Source organism: Macaca thibetana, chromosome 7 (genome assembly GCF_024542745.1).
Source record: "Macaca thibetana thibetana isolate TM-01 chromosome 7, ASM2454274v1, whole genome shotgun sequence".
NCBI classification, from domain to species: domain Eukaryota; kingdom Metazoa; phylum Chordata; class Mammalia; order Primates; family Cercopithecidae; genus Macaca; species Macaca thibetana.
The window spans coordinates 76,403,226-76,424,713 of record NC_065584.1 but is presented as its reverse complement, the minus strand read 5'-3'; the positions used below and the strand labels follow the sequence as shown (position 1 = coordinate 76,424,713).

At 39.1% G+C, this 21,488-nt stretch overlaps 1 protein-coding gene across 8 annotated transcripts in view; it reads right to left on the bottom strand.

Annotated features, from left to right (window-relative positions):
• HEATR5A (HEAT repeat containing 5A) overlaps positions 1 to 21,488 on the bottom strand; it is a 124,739-nt gene that overhangs the window by 74,643 nt on the left and 28,608 nt on the right. For 5 of the 8 annotated variants that reach the window (XM_050799684.1, XM_050799682.1, XM_050799686.1 and 2 more), the window contains 7 exons: positions 19,514 to 19,674; positions 17,776 to 18,031; positions 17,076 to 17,231; positions 14,197 to 14,447; positions 10,841 to 10,952; positions 5,517 to 5,669; positions 2,507 to 2,606 (listed from right to left, as the gene is read on the bottom strand). In XM_050799684.1, the coding sequence (XP_050655641.1) occupies positions 2,507 to 2,606; positions 5,517 to 5,669; positions 10,841 to 10,952; positions 14,197 to 14,447; positions 17,076 to 17,231; positions 17,776 to 18,031; positions 19,514 to 19,674 (1,189 nt within the window). The remainder of the gene's footprint in view (positions 1 to 2,506; positions 2,607 to 5,516; positions 5,670 to 10,840; positions 10,953 to 14,196; positions 14,448 to 17,075; positions 17,232 to 17,775; positions 18,032 to 19,513; positions 19,675 to 21,488) is intronic. The other 3 variants (XM_050799689.1, XM_050799690.1, XM_050799687.1) reach the window with 2 other exon arrangements.

Here is a 21,488-nt window from a genome sequence, read left to right as displayed (position 1 = left end):
GGAGGATCACTTAAGCCTGGGAGCTTGGGGCTGCAGTGAACCATGATCACACTACTGCACTCCAGCCTGGGTGACAGAGCAAGACCCTGTCTCAACAACAACAAAAAAGGCTGAGCATGGTGGCTCATGCTTGTAATCCCAGCACTTTGGGAGGCTGAGGCGGGCAGATCATTTGAGGCCAGAAGTTCGAAACCAGCCTGGCCAACGTGGCAAAATCCTGTCTCTACTAAAAATACAAAAATTAGCCAGGCGTAGTCGTGCATGCCTATAATCCCAGTTACTAGGGAGACTGAGGCAGGAGAATCATTTGAAACCAGGAGGTGGAGATTGCAGTGAGTGGAGATCACACCAAGGTACTCCAGCCTGGGCAACAGAGCAAAACTCTGTCTCAAAAAAATCCCAAAAACGGCTGGACGCAGTGGCTCATGCCTGTAATCCAGAACTTTGGGAGGCCGAGGGGGGTTTATCACCTGAGGTCAGGAGTTTGAGACCAGCCTGGTCAACATGGTGAAATCCCGTCTCCACTAAAAATACAAAAATTAGCTGGGCATGATGGTGTGTGCCTGTAATTCCAGCTACTGAGGAAGCTGAGGCAGAAGAATCGCTTGAACGGGGACCTGGGAGGTGGAGGTTGCTGTGACCCGAGATCGTGCCACTGCACTCCAGCCTGGGTGACAGAGCCAGACTCCATCTCAAAAAAAAGAAAAAGGAAGAGGCCGGGCGCAGTGGCTCAAGCCTGTAATCCCAGCACTTTGGGAGGCCGAGACGGGCGGATCATGAGGTCAGGAGATCGAGACCATCCTGGCTAACACGGTGAAAACCCGTCTCTACTAAAAAAAAAAAAATACAAAAAACTAGCCGGGCGAGGTGGTGGGCGCCTGTAGTCCCAGCTACTCGGGAGGCTGAAGCAGGAGAATGGCATAAACCCAGAAGGAAGAGCTTGCAGTGAGCTGAGATCCGGCCACTGCACTCCAGCCTGGGCGACACAGCGAGACTCTGTCTCAAAAAAAAAAAAAAGGAAGAATTTCTTATAAATTAATAACAAAAAGACAACCTAAAAGAAAGATAGGTTAAAGATATGAATGAATAGGCATTTCATAGGATGGGGAGGGGAAATACTGAGAAAAAACAAACACATAAAATTATACTTAAACCGTCAGGAAACCGATATACAATTGATATCATTTTATACCTATTGGATGGGGTAGAATTGATATCTGAGAAAGTGTTGGTGAAAAAGTGGTCAAAGGATACTTACACTATTGGTAGAAATACAGAAGAACACTGAAAAATAATTTGGTATTATTTTCTGAAGTTGAACATAAAAATACATTAGCTTTAAAAGCAGAAAACTAGAAATAACTCAGAAGTCCATGGACAAGAGAATCAATATGTTGTTGTATATTCGCACAATTAAATATTATACAGTAACCAAAATGAATGAACTTAAACAAAGGTAAAACTTAGAAACATAATGTTGAATAACAAAAGCAAGTCCCAGAAACAGGACAGTAATTTTTGCCTGATCAAAAACCAAGCAAATCTAAACAATGTGCTATTTTAAGAAACAAAAATATGTGATACATTTTTTTAAAAGACAAGGAAATGACAACTATAAAATTCAGATTAGTGGTTGCCTCTAAAGGAAGGCAGAAAGAATGGTGCTGGAGAGGGGCACAGAGACACCTTCAATAGTATCATTAATGCTCTAGTCCAGTGGTAGCCAAATTATGACCCACTGCCTGTTTTTGTAAATAAAGTTTTATTGGAACATAGCCACATTCATTCATTCATTCACCTATTATCTATGACTGCTTTTGAGCTGCAATGACAGAGTTGAGTAGCTGCAATACAGACTTCATAGTCTGTATATACTAAAATATTTACTATCTGGTCCTTCAGAAGAAACATTTGCAAACCTCTGCTCAGGGTGTGTTGGATTCACAAGTGCACATTTTATTATTATACCTTATAAGCCATATCTTAAACGTATTTTTCTGTACATATAAAGTGTTAATCATTAGATGCTTTTTTCAAAGAACTTTCACATGTTTTATTAATTTGGAAATTACAAGTGCTCACATTATATATTGGCTTTTCTCTATACGTTTTAATCATACATGTATAACTCAAACTTATGAAAAATATAAACAAACAAAAAATTGAAACTGTTAGAAGCATCTGGTTCTCATGAACACTGAATACTCTAACAAACCAATAAAATGCATACCTGAAAAGGTTAAGAGTCTTAATAGTTATTTTCTTGTTAAATCTGCCTGTAAGGTAGATTATTCCCCCCAAAATTTCCTTCCCCTTTAATATGTAATTTTCATTCAAGACCTTAGCCTAAAAAAAAATCATATAACTAACTGATTGCCTTCCTCTATAAAATCATTCACCAACTATAGAAATTTGCCTTATTAATGTACTTAAGGAATATTACATAATCAGAGGGCAACTAATTCCTCTTAGAAAATTTTATCAAATCTAAATAGTCGATCCTTACTGAGTTAGCAAATCCACAGCACAAGGAAGTGGTGGAAGAAGACGCTGAATTACTTCCTCAGTAAGGAGATCACCACAGTGGGAAACAAAGCTCTTGATAGCTGAAAAGGAAAACAGACTTTTACTTGGGCATACTGTAATCAACCATGAAAGGCACATTTGATTATGGTATAACATTAGCATTCTTGTTAGAGTAATAAAGCAATTTGCTAAAATAAAAAAATTCCTGAAACTGTAGTATAAAAAGGTACATAGTGCCTTCTACTCCTAATCATACTTAAAAAAAAAAACTCTCTAGGATTACTAAGATGAAGCAATAACCGTATTCACAAAATGCTGCTGTCCTAAGGTTTTACTTTTACTCAGCCCTCAAGCTTAGAAGCAAAAAAAAAAAAAAATCAGCTTAGACTCTCAAGTTTTCTAGCTCTACAACTAGTTCCGTGGAATCACATTGACTTTCAAGTCAGCATGTTTGGTTTTTACAGATGTTATCTGAAACAAATAGTGTGTGCTACCACTCCCGGCTAGTTTTTGTATTTTTATAAGAGACGGGGTTTCACCATGTTGACCAGGCTTGGTCTCGAACTCCTGGCCTCAAGTGACTGATCTGTCTGCCTGGGTCTCCCAAAGTGCTGGGATTATACGAGTGAGACACGGCGTCCAGCCCGAAATAAATAACTTTCTATAATGAATTACTTTTGTACATAGAATAAGATGTACGTAGAATAAGATGAGTATTTTTAAGTCAGACTGGGCCAGGCGCAGTGACTCACACCTATAATCCTAGCACTTCGGGAGGCTGAGGAGAGCAGATCACCTGAGGTCCGGAGTTTGAGACCAGCCTGACCAACATGAAGAAATCCGTCCCTACTAAAAATACAAAATTAGCCGAGCATGGTGGTGCATGCCTGTAATCCCAGCTACTCAGGAGGCTGAGGCAGGAGAATCACTTGAACCCAGGAGGCAGGGGTTGTGGTAAGCCAAGATCGCGCCATTGCACTCCAGCCTGGGCAACAAGAACGAAACTCCGTCTCAAAAACAAAAAACAAAGTCAGACTGATCAATTCTTCTCTCTTTCTCTCTCTCTCTCTCTTTCTCCCTCCCTGCCTCCCTCCTGCCCTCACCTCCCCCACCCCTGGACCCTTTGAGACAGAATCTCACCGTTGCCCAGGCTGGAATGCAGTGGTGCAATCACAACTCACCAAAGCCTCCATCTCCCAGGCTCAGGTAATCCTCTCACCCCAGCCTACAGGCATGCTCCATCATGTCTGGCTAGTTTTTGCATTTTTTGTAGAGAGAGGATTTCACCATGTTGTCCAGGCTGGTCTTGAACTCCTGAACTCAAGCAATCCACTCATCTCAGCCTCCAAAAATGCTGGGATTAGTCGTGAGCCACTGAATCTGGCTAAGATCAATTTCAAAAGTGGTCTTTAAGAGTAAAAATGCCTTGAATAAAAACCAAAACCAATGCTTCCACATCTTTCCAGGGATCTCACCCTTCATGGTGAAACATTATTATTTTATTTTATTTTTGAGACAGAGTTTTACTCTTGTCATCCAGGCTGGAGTGCAATGGCACATTCTCAGCTCACTACAACCTCTGCCTCTCGGGTTCGAACGATTCTCCTGTCTCAGCCTCCCGAGTAGCTGGGATTACAGGCACCTGCCACCACATCTGGCTATTTTTTTTGTATTTTTAATAGAGACGGAGTTGCACCATGTTGGCCTGGCTGGTCTCGAACTCCTGACTTCAGGTGATCCGCCCGCCTCAGCCTCCCAAAGTGCTGAAATTACAAGTGTGAGCCACTGCGCCCAGCCAAAACATTACTTTTAACAGTCTATATATTGTAGAAGGTACAACTTTCATATACAGGTGACCCTTGAACACCACAAATGTGAACTTCCCAGGTCTATTTATACGTGGATTTTTTTCAACAGATGCCACACCGAGTGTGCCTACCTCTCCTGCCTCCCCTTCCACCTGCTCCACTTCTTCTGCATCTGCCTCCGCTGAGAGAAGTAGATCAACCCCTCCTCTGCCTTCTCAACATAAAGACGATGAGGATGAAGACCTTTATGATGATCTACTTCCGTGTAATGAATAGTAAATATATTTTCTCTTCCCTATGATTTTCTTAATAACATTTTTCTTTTGTCTAGCTTACCCTAAGAATACAGTATATAATATATACAACATACAAAATATGTGGGGTTGGGTGTGGTGACTCACGCCTGTAATCCCAACACTTTGGGAGGCTGAGGTGGGAGGATTGCTTGAGGTCAGGGGTTCAAGACCAGCCTGGGCAGCATAGTGAGACTCCCTCTCTACAAAAAGTTTAAAAATTAGCTGGGCATGGTGGCATACACCTGTGGTCTCAGCTACTTGGGAGGCTGAGGTGAGAGCATCACTTTAGCCCTGCAGGCCAAGACTGCAGTGAGCTGTGTTCACACCACAACATTCTAGCCTGGGCAACAGTGAGACCCTGTTTAAAAAAAAAAAAAAAAAAAAAAAAAAAAGTGGTAATTGACTATTTATGTTATCAGTAAGGTTTCTGGTCAACAGTAGGATATTAGATACATTTTTGGGGAGTTAAAAGTTAGACACAGATTTTTTGACTTTGAGGGGCACTGGCATCTTTAACCTCTATGCTGTTTAAGGGTCAACTGTATAGGCTAAATGGAAACCATTCTTAACAGTAATTAAACCAAACCTTAGTATTTCTGAAAAGAGGAATGAACGCTTACCTAAGACAAAACGATGTTGACAGTTTTTAACTGGACTGCACCTAATAAAACATGTATCTTAACTCTCAAATCTGGTTTATTATATCATACACCAGTTTATCATTACCAATTAATCAGTTAAAAATTTTTTGTTCAGTTACAAAAGAAAAATCATTAGTGGCATATCCCCCTGCCTCACGTTAAATAAAACATACAAGTACATGTTAAAGATAAAAGGTGGGTAAAAAGCCAAAGGAAAGGGAGAGACAAGACTAAATCCAACCTACCACACAGTGCACCAGCTCGTCCTTCCAGGGTTACCTGCCATGTAAACGAATCTCCTCGGCTCTTTTCTGTTTCTAGATCTTTAGGAGATGCTGGAAAGACACACTTCCACAACAGCAGAACTCGAGCAAGGTGATGGCTAACAACTGCAGGACCTGTAATTTATTCAACTTGTCACTTGAAAGAGAATCCAAGGTTGTCACTCTTTAAAACTCTATTATTAAGCAGGAACTTCTCTCCTAAACATTTTAATTCATTATTGCAATATTTTGTCCCTTCTTCAGGTTCCAAATTATCTTCAGGTTCCAAATTATTACTGAATGAATTATTATCTGAAGGTGCTGGAGTACAGAGAGGAAAAACAAGGAACTAATGGTATAGGCTGGGCTCTAGCGTCAGCTCCTCCACTACTGCTATGTCGCCTTTGAGACTCAGTTTCATCTACATATTAAACGAAGCTAAAACCCCCTGTAATGCTTGTCTTTAACGGCTTGTCAGGTCCATATGATAGAATGCACTTTAAAGAACTCTGAAAAGCTGTAATGGACCACATAAATGCAAGGTACAATTATTATAGTAACAAACAACATAGCATGCTTTTTGAGACAGGTTCTTTCTCTGTCCCCCAGGTTGGAGTTTAGTAGTGCAGTGGCATGATCACAGCTCACTGCAATCTCAATCTCAACGCCCCTGAGCTTAAGTGATCCTTCCACCTCAGCCTCCTGAGTAGCTGGGACTACATGTGCGTGCCACCACACCCAGCTAATTTTTGTATTTTTTTGTAGAGATGGGGTCTTGCCATGTTGCCCAAGCAGGTCTGAACTCCTGGGCTCAAGCAATCCACCCACTTCAGCCTCCCAAAGTGCTGGAATTACAGATGTGAGCCAACTGTATTCTTGATCTTCAGAATAATGCTACCTTCGGATAGCAACTTGTTCCAGGTCAAAAATCAGATATAAAATGTCTGAATAGAATATTTTTTGTTAAAAAAAGGTTTCAGAGCAACATTTATGAACTGAAGGAATCATGACACAAACCCAGTAATAATACAAAACAACGTGCAATAACATTATCAATTTTTTAAAAACCCAAACCCATAGCTTTTCTCCCCAGGTACTCTTCTTTAAATTTCTGGAGTTACCTTAAACTTCTTCAATAAGCACTCTCTACTTCTTACTCCCACATTCCGCTGACTGTATGTCTTTCTTCTGTTCCAAACCCATAGCTCAGAACTGCATTTGGCTTTGGAGGGAGACTGCCTAGATTAACATTCTGGCTCCATCCACTTATTAGTTGTGTAAACCTGGATGAGTTATTTAACCTTTTTGTGCCTCAATTTCTTCATCCATAAATGGGGAGAGTAACAGTATTTTATTCAAAGGACAGTTTCTGAGGTGTATATCAGTTTATACACAGAACAGCACTTAGAGCTGGGCAAGGTGGCTCATGACTGTAATCCCAGCACTTTGAGAGGCTGAGGCTGAAGGATTGCTTGAGGCCAGGCATTTGAGACCAGCCAGGTCAACATACCAAAATCTCTCTACAAAAAAGTAAAAAGTTAGTTGGGAGTGGTAGCACATGCCTGTAGTCCCAACTACTTGGGAGGCTGAGGCAGAAGGATCATTTGAGCCTAAGAGATCAAGGCTGCAGCAAGCTATGGTCTGACTGTGCCCCTGTAACAGAACAAGGGCCTTTCTTTAAATAAATAAATACTTATTATTATAATGTATCTAGCAAACACAACACACATACACACACACTTTATGAGCCATCCACAGAGAGACAAGATATGGAGGAATCTGGAAATCCAAGTTTTTTTATATGGCATCAGATAAACTGGGAAGTATATCAAAAAAGGTTTAAGTGTGTAGTTCACATTCAAGGAATGAATGTATTTTGTGTTTACATTAGTTCACAGTGAAATAATGAAGAAAATTATAAATTATAAAGGGAATGATAAAAACAGAGAAGACATGTTTAAAATGCAAAGCAAAAATTAACAAAGCACTAAGACTGCTGTCTAAAACTCATTCCCAGCTGGGCACCGTGGCCCATGCCTGTAATCCAAGCACTTTGGAATGGCAAGGCAGGAGGATCACTTGAGCCCTGGAGTTCAAGATCAGCCAGGGAAACAGCAAGATCCCCTCTCTACAAAAAAAAAATTTAAAAATTAGCTGAGTGTAGAGGTGCAAACCTATAGTCCTAGCTAGTTAGGAGGCTGCGGCAGGAGGACTGCATGAACCTGGCATTCAAGGCTGCAGTGAGCTATGATGGTGCCACTGTACTCCAGTCTGGTAACACGGTGAGACCCTGTCTCCTAAAAAAATTAAAAAAAAAAAAAAAAAAATTCTATTTCCCACAAAAGGAATCAAGGTTCCTTGGAGAAATGGCTGATGGCAAGCCTAAGGCAGAAAATGTACAATGTAAAACCTGGGACATCTTGCATGCAAAAACACATTATCAAAGAATGCTAGGTTCATGTTAAAAGGACAAATGAACCAACCTGAAGGGACTCCCAACGACCAAAGATGAGACAATTTGATGATCGAAAGGAATAATGATCGCAAGTGATTAAAACATATCAATCTATAAAATTCCATGAGCTCATAATGATACCTAAAAACAAAAACCTCACTGGTCCCCCCTGAAAGTTGCTATGATACTAACACATTCTAAAAATTGATAATAGCCCAGGTGCAGTGACTCACTCCTGTAGTCCCAGAACTTTGGGAGGTCAAGGCAGGCAGATTGCTTGAGTCCAGGAGTTTAAGACCAACCTGGGCAACATGACAAAACCCCATCTTTACAAAAAATTAGCCAGGCGTGGTGGTGCACAGTCCCACAAGAGGCTGAGGCAGGTGGATCACCTGAGCCTGCAGAGGTCGAGGCTGCAGTGAGTCATGATTGTACCACTGCACTCCAGCCTGGATGACAGAGTGAGACCCTGTCTCAAATAAATAAATAAATGAATAAGAATAAAAATCGATAATAAAGGGAAAGAACAGTTAAGAAAAATGAGTAAAACCCAAGAAAACAGAGTAATTAAATAAAACCTTAACTAAAACTTTTAATCCCTTTTTGTATGCTGATTATTAGTATGCAGTAAAATATGATGTACAGGAGAAAGGACCTCTTGTTGTCTTCCTCCAACACAATTACCTTGTTTTAAAAGCTCTTGTTTATCAAAATGCGATTAGATAGTTTATTTCCTCCTTAATTCACCAGGAACTTCAATACGGCAGGCATGAACATCCAGCAATAAGCAAATAAAAGCTTGACTACATTATTCCCAGCACACTGTGAAATGATGATTTATGCTTTGGGCTAACAAACACTTTCTGTAAAGGGGCAGATAGTAAACATTTGAGGCTTTGAGAGCCACATACTTTCTGTTGCAATTACTCAACTCTGCCACTGTACACCTAAAGGTCATAGACAATCCACTAACAAGTGTGGTTGTACGCAAATAAAACTATGAATGCTGAAACATGACTTTCACATGATTCTCATGTATCACAAAATATATTTTTTTCCCAACCATTAATAAATATAAAAACTGTTCTTAGCTCACAGGCTGTGTAACAAATATTGATGGCAGGCCAAATTTGGCTCCTTGAGGCTAAACCTGATCTAGTTCAATAAATGTCTTTAATCATCTTAAGAACACTACTTAAAGTAGTTCTTCATTAATGACTGTTTATTCTCATTTAAGCTCCTTTAGGTCAAATTACTTTATAGGTGTCAAAATGATTTATTGGCCAAATCCAGCCAGTTGCTTTATTTTATTATTATTTATTATTTTTATTTTTCAAGACAGAGTCTTGCTCTGTCACCCAGGCTGGAGTGCAGTGGCATGATCTCAGCTCACTGCAACCTCTGCCTCCTGGGTTCAAGCAATTCTCCTGCCTCAGTCTCCCCTGTAGCTGGGACTACAGGCACATGCCACTGCACCTGGCTAATTTTTGTATTTTTTTTAGTACAAGCAAAGTTTCACCATGTTGGCCAAGCTGGTCTCGAACTCCTGACCTCAGATGATCCGCCCGCCTAGGCCTCCCAAAGTGCTAGGATTACAGGTGTGAGCCACTGCGCCCGACTTATTTGTTTTTGTTTTGTTTTGTTTTTGAGAGGGAGTCTTGCTCTGTCACCCAAGCTGGAGTGCAGTGGTGCAATCTCACTTCACTGCAACCTCCACCTCCTGGGTTCAAGCAATTCTCCTGCCTCAGCTTGCCGAGTAGCTGGGACTACAGGCATGCGCCACCAGGCCCGGCTAATTTTTGTATTTTAGTAGAGATGCAGTTTCACCTTGTTGGCCAGGCGGATCTTGAACTCCTGACCTCAAGTGATCCACCCACCTCAGCCTCCCAAAGTGCTAGGATTATAAGCATGAGCCACCATGCCCTGCCTCAGCCAGTTGTTTTATATGTGAGCTATAATTTGTATGACAACAGAGACTTAAAATATAGGTGTAATAAAGTAATAAAATTAAGTTTCATTAGACTGGGCAATAAATAAATAAATAAATACATAAATAAATAAAGTTTTCAGTGGCTCATGCTTATAATCCCAACACTTTGGGAGGCCAAGGTGGAAGGACTGCTTGAGCCCACGAGTTCAAGACCAGCCTGGGTAACATAGTGAGACCCCATCTCTACAAAAAAATTTTAAATATTAGCCAGGCATGATGTTGCACGCCTGTGGTCCCAGCTACCTGGGAGGCTTGGGTAGGAGGATCACTTGGGTCCAGGAGGTCAAGGCTGCAGTAAGCCATGATCATGCCACTGCACTCCAGCTCGTGTGACAGAGTGAGACCCTGTCTCAAAAATTTACAGGATATAAATAGTCATGACTGTAAAACAATTACTGTTTTTTAATAAATATAATTTAAGTGAAATTCAGTCCCTTCAATGTAGCAACCTTATTGGCTGTTATGAATCCTCAAACAATTATAGAACTGGATTCCCATGCTATGGATATGTTCTTTTGCCTATATTGTGGAAATTTTTTTTTCTGAAGATGGATGTCAATGATTTTTGAAAAAGCCACAGTCGTTCAGAGTTAAGCCTGAAAGATGATTAGTAAATCAGCTTGTCCTACTTGAGACTTACAATCTAATCCAGAAGAGAAAATCAAGAGAGGTCTCAAAAGGTTTTAAGCAATAAAGAAAGTAAAAGGCTTTTTAAGGTGACTACTAGAAGAAAAATGTTTGTGTGGCTATTTAAATTCTAGTACGTATTAAAAGTTAGTTTCATCAAATCACATACAAGAATCCTTTCACTCAGAAAACACAAAGTATTTCAAGGTATGTAAACCTTCTACAGACTGTTACCTAATGTCATCAGAGCAGCAATCAGCAACCATCCAGCTTGTGTGCGCTGAGCTGAAAGGCGACTGTTTTGAGCAGCAGAACACAGCAAATCCTCTGCTAATGTCATAATAATCTATTTACATATAGAAGAACAAGTTTTAAAAAAAAGCATATCAGTTTATAAATTACTAAATGATAGCAGCTAATAATAATCTCTTGAATTAATTCTTACATAAAATAAATGTAAACGATAAAGAATTCTCATTCATGTAGACTACATAATAGGACTGTCATAAAGGAAACGATAAAAAATTAAGTTTTCAAGGTTAAATACTGGTATATGAAGTAGTACACAACAACCTCATAATTTTTTGTAGAGCACATGTGACAATAATGTAAGATTATTCAAGTATAGCTGTACAGAATTTGAATTTACTTTTAGTTTTGAGCAACCATCCTTTTAAATCCATAATTACCCAAAAAAGTTTTCTTACAGGAGTCTCTCTCTTAAAAATGCTACATACGGCCGGGTGCGGTGGCTCACGCCTGTAATCCCAGCACTTTGGGAGGCTAAGGCGGGTAGATCACAAAGTCAGGAGATTGAGACCATCCTGGCTAGCACACTGGAACCCCATCTCTACTAAAAATGCAAAAAATTAGCCAGGCGTGGTGGCACGTGCCTGTAGTCACAGCTACTCGGGAGGCTGAGGCAGAAGAATTGCTTGAACCCAGGAGGCGGAGGTTGCAGTGAGCCGAGATTACGCCACTGCACTCTAGCCTGGGCGACAGAGTGAGACTCAGTCTCAAAAAAAAAAAAAAAGGCTACATACTACTTTTTTTTTCTTTTTTTTTGAGATGGAGTGCAGTAGCATGATCTCGGCTCACTGCAAGCTCCGCCTCCTGGGTTCATGCCATTCTCCTGCCTCAGCCTCCCGAGTAACTGGGACTACAGGCGCTTGACACCACACCTGGCTAGTTTTTTGTATTTTTTAGTAGAGACTGGGTTTCACCGTTAGCCAGGATGGTCTCGATCTCCTGACCTCGTGATCCGCCCGTCTCGGCCTCCCAAAGTGCTGGGATTACAGGCTTGAGCCACCACGCCCGGCCTACATACTACTTTTATAACTCAGTAGCTGATAATAGTCTTCCAAGAGGTAGTATACTATAGTGGTTAGAGGTAGTCAAAATAGTCTCACACTGAAGAGTGAAATTTATTAAAATGTTGTAGTAAAAAAGTCTATGAGGCTGGGCACAGTGGCTCATGCCTGTAATCCCAAAGACTCAGAAGGCTAAGCTGGGAGGACCAATTGAGGCCAGAAGTTCAAGATCAGCCTAGGAGTAAGCTAGGATCACACCACTGCACTGCAGTCTGGGCAATAAAGAAAGACCATGTCTTTTTGGGAAAAAAAAAAAAAAAAAAAAGGACAAGCCTGGGCAACAGAGTGAGACCCTATCTTCACAAGAAAAATAATTAGCCAGGCAATGGAAGCATGCGCCTGTAGTTTCAGCTACTTGGGAGGCTGAGATGGGAAGATCACTTGAGCCCTGGCATTTGAGGCTGCAGTGATCTATGATCTCACCACTGCACTCTGGCCTAGGTGACAGAGCAAGACCCTGTTTCAAAAAAAAGGGGTCCATGAAATAGGCAGTGTTATAAACAACAGAGAGGAAAAACCAGACATTTCACATTTACGGATAACGTATGATTACATATGACAAAGGCCAGAGAGCATCTAATATGAGAAAACATCTATTACCAATCACTCCTGAAAAAGCAGGAAGTATTATGAGTTGGCATACAAATTTTTTAAAGAGGAAGACTAGTGTATTTTAAAACAACCAACCAACTTACTACTAATTTAGGACTCCCTGCAGCTTATACAGTCAATGGATAGCACTCAAAAAGAGTGAGGACAAAACAAATCATTCTAGTCAAATCAGAACAAGTGGATCTTCTCCCGGAAAGAAATTCCAAATATAATATGGGAATGGGAACCTTGTCTGAATTAATGAGATATGAGAATAGGTTTAATTAAATACATTCGATGACAAGTCTTTGCTTAGCAAGATGTGATGTGTTAAGAATATAACTAAAATAATAAATTCAAATAAATAATCTCATCTTCCAAAGTTGTTACCTAACTTATTTCAACGGCTCTGGCAATACTCAAAATATTTTTTGAATTGCTCAAGTTATGGAATGGTCTTTTGCAGAGCCTACCATGTGGTGTATATCCTATCAAACTCCATAATGACACAAGAGTGGCAATGAGAAAGAAAGGAATAATGGTGATATATTTTTTCAAATATATTTACGAATTTGTGAGAGGTATGGGTTATAAGGGCTTTCACTGTCAAATAATGTTCTCTGACAACTTACAATTCCTAGCTGTTAAATAAGAAGCAAAATTCAAACACCATGCTTGCCTAGTTATATTATCTAGGTTTCATTAAAATTTTTCTTTAGTTCTCTTCAAAATTCTTTGTACATTAAAACTGGGTTATTTATTCACTAGGTTTGTATCATTTATTTGTCTGAGAGTGCTGGATTCTAAATTTACTTAGAAAATGAAACTTTTTGGTAGCAATACAATTTGGAGAAGCTGAATATCATTATGAACTCATGAAATTTTATATATTATCTAGTATGTTTTAATTCCCTGTAGTCATTATTAATTTTGATGTATAAATCATGCCATCTTTGATCAGTGGGAGTCTCTTAAGTTACCTCCTTTTAAAATGAACACAGTATTCCTTGATGACTTCCTTACTTTCTGGCATGACAAGATATCCCAAGTTTACGTTGTGCATTTCCTGCCCCACATCTGAAAGCAGCCATTGCTCCATGGAGTCCTGACTCCTTTTTGGTTGGAAACAGTATTTAGAGCTATAACCTGGGCACTGGGGTATCCCTGACACTGGGTCATCACTGCTTTTAGGCCTGTTCACTGCACAAAAGGAGGATGTAAATATTTTCGAAAAATTAAAATGAGCTCATACTGATAATTTCAATTTGAATCTAACGTATGGGGCTTTTACTTAATTCTACAGTTACAGTTCTTTTTACTTATATTGAAAATCTTGGTTCCTAAGAACATTAACATAATTATTTATCTACTTGATCTTAAGATATGTAAACTATTTTTAAAGTAATACCACCAATAATACTACTAACTAAATTATTAAATATTAAGTTTAGTTATTTAAGATTTCTTTTGCAGATCTATTTATCCTCTGCAATAAAATTTTAAATGTACTTACATGGCAGGGCTAGATGTACAGCAAAATAAAGCATTCAGTAACAAATTCTGTTACTATGTGAAAACACTTCTAACAAAAAGCACCACGTTATAATATATAGAGAATGAAATCATTACCTTGCCTTTTCCATGAGGAATTCCTAAAGGACAATGTTTTACTGCTCCCAACAAAGCTGCCACAGCAAAACTGAAGCCAGTCACTGCTTCAGGTGAAGACTTATGTCCAGTAAGCCGTTCAAGGCAACGATCCAAGAGTGGTGTTAGGTAGGAGGGTAATGCCACGGCAATGCAGTGTAAACACCAAGCTGCTGCTAGTCGAACGGAAATGCTAGGATGAAGAGTAACTGACAAGATACTGTCAAGGAGGCCTGGAAGGACAGAATAAACAAATGATAACTTAGGTACATATAGATAAAACTCAACTGATCATAAAATAGTCAAAAGAATACATAGCTACATGGATATAAAATATTTTTATCAAAAGCCAAATTATAATAGAAAAATACATAATTATAAATAATTTTTTTTTAATTTCATTTTTCTCCCTTCTCACCATTCCTATGCAAAATAATTTTCTAACCTAAGAATTACTTCTAGTAATATATCTCATGAAAGCTGTCCTAAATTAAGTCCGTATACAAAAGAAAACTTTACTTCCTAAATCAGCCAATCTCTTACTTTAGCTTCAGATTGCTTATTAATTTGGTACTAAAAATTAAAAATTATCAATAAATAACACCTTGAAATGTCACACCCTGGCCAGCTGTGGTTGCTCACGCCTGTAATCCCAGCACTTTGAGAGGCCAAGGCAGGTGGATCACCTGAGCTCAGGAGTTTGAGACCAGCCTGGGCAACATGACAAAACCTTGTCTCTACCAAAAATACAAAAAATTAGCCAGGCATGGTGACGCATGCCTGTTGTCCCAGCAACTAGGGAGGCTGAGGTGGGAGGATCACTTGAGCCGGGGAGGCGGGGCTTGTCGTGAGCCGAGATTGCGCCACTACGCTCCAACCTGCATGACAGACTGAGACATTGCCTTGAAAAAAAAAAGAAAAAAAAGTCATACTCTGCCCCATCCTTTTTATTTTTCAATCCTTCTAGTACATTTATCTACATAATTAGTATACTTTTTTTATTTTTGAGATGGAGTCTTGCTCTGTCACCCAGGATGGAATGCAGTGGTGCAATCTTGGTTCACTGCAACCTTCGCCTTCCGGGTTTAAGTGATTCTCTTGCCTCAACCTCCTGAGTAGCTGCGATCACAAGTGTGTGCCATTACACCTGGCTAATTTTTGTATTTTTAGTAAAGACAAGGGTTCACCATGTTGGCCAGGTTGGTCTTGAACTCCCGACCTCAAGTGACCCACCCACCTCATCTTCCCAAAGTGCTGGATTACAGGCACGAGCCACCGTGCCTGGCCTACATAATTAATACACTTTCTATCCACCATGTTGCTCTTACAAGAACACAATGTTAAAATCAAGGCTTCGCTAGGTCCTCAGTGGGCTACTAATCAACTAACGACAAAGACAGTGAAGTGACCGCCATCACCAATAAAAGAAAGGTATTATTTGCTATGATTCAACATAAACTTTCATGAAACAAATTCTATTTAAGTAAGTGTCCCAGATCTAAATAGCTTATACACACAAATATAATGTAAAGTTTCTCAGAAAGAAATGTGTACCACAAAGGATAAAAGCCATGATGATGCATTTTTTTGAAACAGGGTCTCACTCTGCCACCCAGGATAGAATGCAGTGGCATGATAATAGCTCACTGTAGCCTTAATCTCCTAGGCTTAAGTGATGCTCCTGGCTCAGTCTCCCAAAGAGCTGGGACTACTACAGGTGCACACCACCGTGCCTGGCTAAGTTTTAAAAAATTTTTAGTAGAGAGGAGTTCTCATTATGTTGCCCAGGCTGGTCTTGAACTCAGCTCAAGCAATTCTCCCATCTTGGTCTCCTAAAGTGCTGGGATTACAGGCGTGAGCCACCATATCAGGCCTCAAAAACGATTTTTAAAAGTGATTTTAAAAAGAAGCAAGTCAGTTATGACTATATATTGAATGAATTTTTTTTTTTAAACATGAAATATCCAGAATAGGCGGATTCACAGAGACAGAAAGTAAATTCATGGTGGTCAGGGGCTGGGGGAAAGGGAAATGGAAATGACAACTTCCTGGGGGTAATGAAAAGACTCTGGAATTAGACAGTGGTAGTAACTGTACAGTAGAGCAAATATACTCAAAACCCCCGAATTGTATACCTCATAAGCGTAAACTTCATGGCAAGTGATTTACATCTCTTTTGTTTGTTGCCCAGGCTGGAGTGCAGTGGCGTTATCTCGACTCACTGCAACCTCCACCTCTGGTGCTCAAGCGATTCTCGTGCCTCAGCCCCCCGAGTAGCTGGGATTACAGGCAAGAGCCACCATGCCTGGCTAATTTTTGTATTTTTAGTAGAGACGGGGTTTTGCCACGTTGGCCAGGCTGGTCTTGAACTCCTGACCTCAAGTGATGTGCCCGCCTCGGCCTCCCAAAGTGCTGGGATTATAGGCATGAGCCGCTGTGCCTAGCCATGAATTGTATCTGAATAAAGCTATTATAAAGTGATTAAATACTTAAAAAAAGAAAGAAAATACTGCTTTAAAGACCTCTGAGGAACTGAATTACTTGTACTGTACTAGTGTTTTCACTGCAGATGCAGAGACAGTTCAGGTTTACTTCTCTGTAAAGTTTTTCCAGGTTATCTTATAAGTCTCTAGAATGGGGAGTGGGACAGAGACTTACAGAACAATCTTTAATTACAAAAGAAAAAACTAAACAATATACATCTTTTTAATAATGATTATAAATTTTTCATAAAACATTTCTAATAAATCTATAACGGAATCTATAAGTAAACTACATGAAGATTTCCTTCCTTGGAACAAAGTTATCTAGTGTTCAAGGGAAAAAAAGGTATTCCAATGAGTTACAAACAACAGATATACCTGTACTTGAATCCTGTAGCAAAGGTGCCGCTGTGGTGCCAAGATTGTGTATGAGATTTCCAAGTTCTTGTAAAGCACAAACCAGCATATGCTGGCTAGCTGCTACATCTGTGGAACCAACCCGGGTTTCCAAATTACCATCACTCATTACGGCATCTGACAGAAATGCAAGAATTAACTATGCATCACCACTGTATTAAAATATATTGAAAAGGGTATGAAGAGTTAAAAGGTGTAACGGTGAAAATTAATACATACACTTGATCTATAAGAAATACTTGAGGCAATAACTAAAATGCTTAAATGGTGACTTGCATCAATAAAGAAAGAAATGAATTACTATAACCAATTTAGTTCAAGCATTCCAATCAGAGATCCCTTACTACTCCCTTAGCAAATGGCACTGAAAGAGAGAACTCATGGGAAACTAAAAATGATTTCAACATTACTGATATTTAATATCCAACATTACCAGTATTCGAGATAAGGAGAGTAGACTTAAGATGGTACAGCAACTGAGATAGACTGTTTCAAAAATAATTTATCTTAACTTCTACAGGAAGTACAACGGGAATTCTGAGGAACTTCTATCAGCCTTCAAGGTTTCTGTATTAATACAGTATCATATATCAGTCTAGCCTTCCCAAAGGGACAATTCCATTAGCACTGTTAAACAAACTGTCTTAGTAGAGATCCATACCCATAACTTTCTTTAGCTTCCAGATGGCCTGGCAAATATCCTTTACAACTGCAAGTTGAGCCTTTTCTCCAAGAAGACCACCTATAGTAGTTCGAAGAATAAATGAAACACAACGGCGACAGCAAATGGCATCAATCTGAGTTTGGGTGGCTTTAGGGTGTGACTGTGACACAAGGCTTAGGATATGAGAAAGAAAGGCAGCAAAATTTTTCTCTAGCCAAGCTCCTCCTAATGTTGAAACAAATACCACATAAGCCTAAAAAAGAAAAGAGTTTTATTTTCAATATTAAATTGTTTCAATTCTGTATTTTCCCTCACAAAATATGCAGCATTTACTAATATTTTTCTTATTCCTTATAAATTGTATTCTTTCCTAATTTATAGCCACTTGAAATATATAAACATAGCACCATTTTGTTTTTGTTTGTTTTAAGCCAGAACTGAAGGGCTTTTTTTTTTTTTTTTTTTTTTTTTTGAGACACAGTCTTGCTCTGTTGCCCAGGCTGGAGCGTGCAGTGGCGCAATCTCGGCTCACTGCAAGCTCTACTTCTGGGTTCACGCCATTCTCCTGCCTCAACCTCTCGAATAGCTGGGACTACAGGGGCCCGCCACCACGCCTGGCTACTTTTTTTGTATTTTTAGTAGAGACGGAGTTTCACCATGTTACCCAGGATAGTCTTGATCTCCTGACTTCATGATCTGCCCGCCTTGGCCTCCCAAAGTGCTGGGATTACAGGCGTGAGCCACCGCGCCCGGTCTGAAGTGCATAGTCTTCCAATCAAGACTTCATTTATGTTACCTCCCTGTTTTATTTTGGTCAGACTACAGTTTCAGAATAGTCAGCATACCCAGCTAATATGTAAAATGTGTCTGTGGCTTCTGTGAACAACGGCTCCAAGAGATTTAACATTCTGAACAAGAAATCTCTATTTAAACATACAAACACATTATAAGAATTAACTATGCTCCAACATTATAACTCTAAGGGAATTTAATTCTTTATTTTCATGAACATTAACAGTTTCCCTTACTCCACAGATATAAAGTAGTTTTAGGTAATCTGTTCCTTAGAAACACACAGTTTAATTACAATTATAGTGGGAAGCTCATATTTTCATGGAGACTACATACAGTATAAAACAATGACAATATATGTGAATTTTTCAAAAATACAAGTTTGCTTTGAATGGTAACAGGTTTAGCAAAAAAAGATAATCCAAGGAAAGAAGGCAGATATCTCTTTGTTTTATTGTAAGATAACTCTTTTAAGAGTTTACCTCTTAAAATTTGTTTAGGACCAAAAATTTAAGCACTGAAGTAAACTACATGCAGTACTTCCTGAGGGTTAAAGCCATATAAAATGGTTATTTCACCCATGCTAAACAATATGTACCTAATAGCTTAAATCTGAACTGTATGAGCACACACAAATACAATGGAAAACATGTTAAACCACAAGATACATGAAAGCACAACAGCTAGAAACAAAAAAAGTTCTTGTTTCAAAGAAAACTAAAATGTTCCATTATTAGGAACGCAAAACACATTATGGGTAATAAGGTTCTCTTACTTGCAACCTACTTTAAAAAAATGTTTTGGCCTTACCATTTATATCTATTAATAGATATGAGAGCATAAGTGTGGACCTTGCATAGTACCACTTCTGTGGAGTCAGATACTAAAACTTTCATTATAGGCCAGTAAGAGTTAGATTTAGATACTGATTTGTGATTCTAACCTGAGTAACTCCAACTCGAACATCCCTACTGACTGAACTGGTTCCTTTCAGCATATCTCCACTGGCTCGAAGGAATCCTGAACTCCCACGTAGAAACCCTGTTCCTAGTAATTCCAGAACTTCCTCCAGAGATACTCTGCGAATGCTTTGACGTGAGGCTGCTATGACAAAGAACAAAACTGTGATTCATATTTTATAGACTAAATTTTAATGCATGTTCTTGATTTGCAAAAAGCCAGCATGTTAATAGAAACAAAAATAAACTAAAAATTCAAACAAAATGCAAAATTTGCAGAACAGTCTACACAGTAATACACAAAGTCACACAAGGGTTCAGAGGTCAAATCAGAATGGACCCTGAAGTGCACGTCAAAAGCATCTTAAAGACTATGACTAAGATCATGATCTATTGCTTCCTTTCCTCGAAGAAGTTAAAAGGCTGTCTTCTAAAACAGGGGAAAAAACATAAATAAGACTGCCCTAGTCCTCCACAAATGAAAATGCTGTACAATACTTTGAAAATTCTTTTGAAACATGGAAAATGCCAAAATCATAATTTTATTTTTCCAAATGCTGTACAACTCTCAAAGAAATGTATATAATGTAAATGTCCTATTTTTAAAAATTCTCTATTGGCAATAAAACTTTTACTATTCGTTCAGTCTCTGAAGAAATCAAAGCTAAATTCATTAAAACTACTCATTTGGCTCTTAGGCTACAATAACTAACAGATTAATTAAGGCAGGAATGTGTAAGATTGACTTCAGTTTGACACAGCTGGGTTTCTCCCTGTGACTATCTAGATAATATTATCTCCCTAAAAAAAAGAAGAAACCATTTCTCCCTCAAAAATTAATGGTCACAAGCTCTGACCCTCTACAAGAGCACAGAAATAAACTTTTGTTACAGTTATGAACACAAAAACCTCCTCCCTAGCCTAAAGAAAACCATCTGAGACAAATGAAAATCTAACTTGGCATTTGGGGAAGAAACATTATTGAACAGTGCAAAATCCATGCTCTGTGGATCATAAATTCTGAGACAGCAATAAACGTAATAAATGACTATGTATATTAAACAGTGATTAAAAACCATGCAGAAAACAGAGCAAAATGAGGTCAGGAATATGGGGGTGGAGTGAAGTGTAGTTTGTGACTTTAAATAGGGTATTGGGGTAAGAGTCATGAAACGGTGACATTTTAACACAGTTTTAATGTAGGGAAGAAATTAGTCATGAGGGTATCTGCAGAAAAAGTATTCTAGGCAGAGGAAATGGCTACGACAAAAAGGCCTTTATAGGATGCCAGGTGAGTTCACACAGAGCTATGTGGATGGAGCAGTGGAGGGGGTATGTAGGAGACAGGTCAGAGTGTAAGGATGGGGAGAGGGCAGAAGATATAGGACCTTGTAGGTCATTATAATAAGGCTGTGACTGAAATGAGGTGCCAGTGGAGGACCTTGAGCAGACAAGTGATGTAATCTGTCATGCTGCTGCTGTGTTGAGAGAAGATTATAGAGTGGGGTAAAGGTAGAAGCAGGGAAAACCATTAGGAGTGATTTATTAGTGTAAGCAAGAGATGATAGGGACTTGGATCAAGGTGGTTAAAGTGGAGTGAATGGAATCTGGACATACATAAATATATATTTTTAAAAATTAGAAAAAAATTGGAAAAAAATAAGAAGAGTATAATAAACTTTCATATACAGTCACATACCACATAAGGACATTCTGTTCAATGACAGAGATCACATATATGACGGTGGTCCTGTAAGATTATGATGGAGCTGAAAAATTCCTATTGCCTCATGACATTCCAACACATTACTCACATGTCTGTGGTGATGTTCACGTAAACAACCCTACTACACTGCCAGTCATGTAAAAGTAAAGACCGTGCAATTATGTAAAGTATGTAATACTTGATAATAAACAACTGTTACTGGTTTATGTATTTATTATACTTTTTACTGTTAT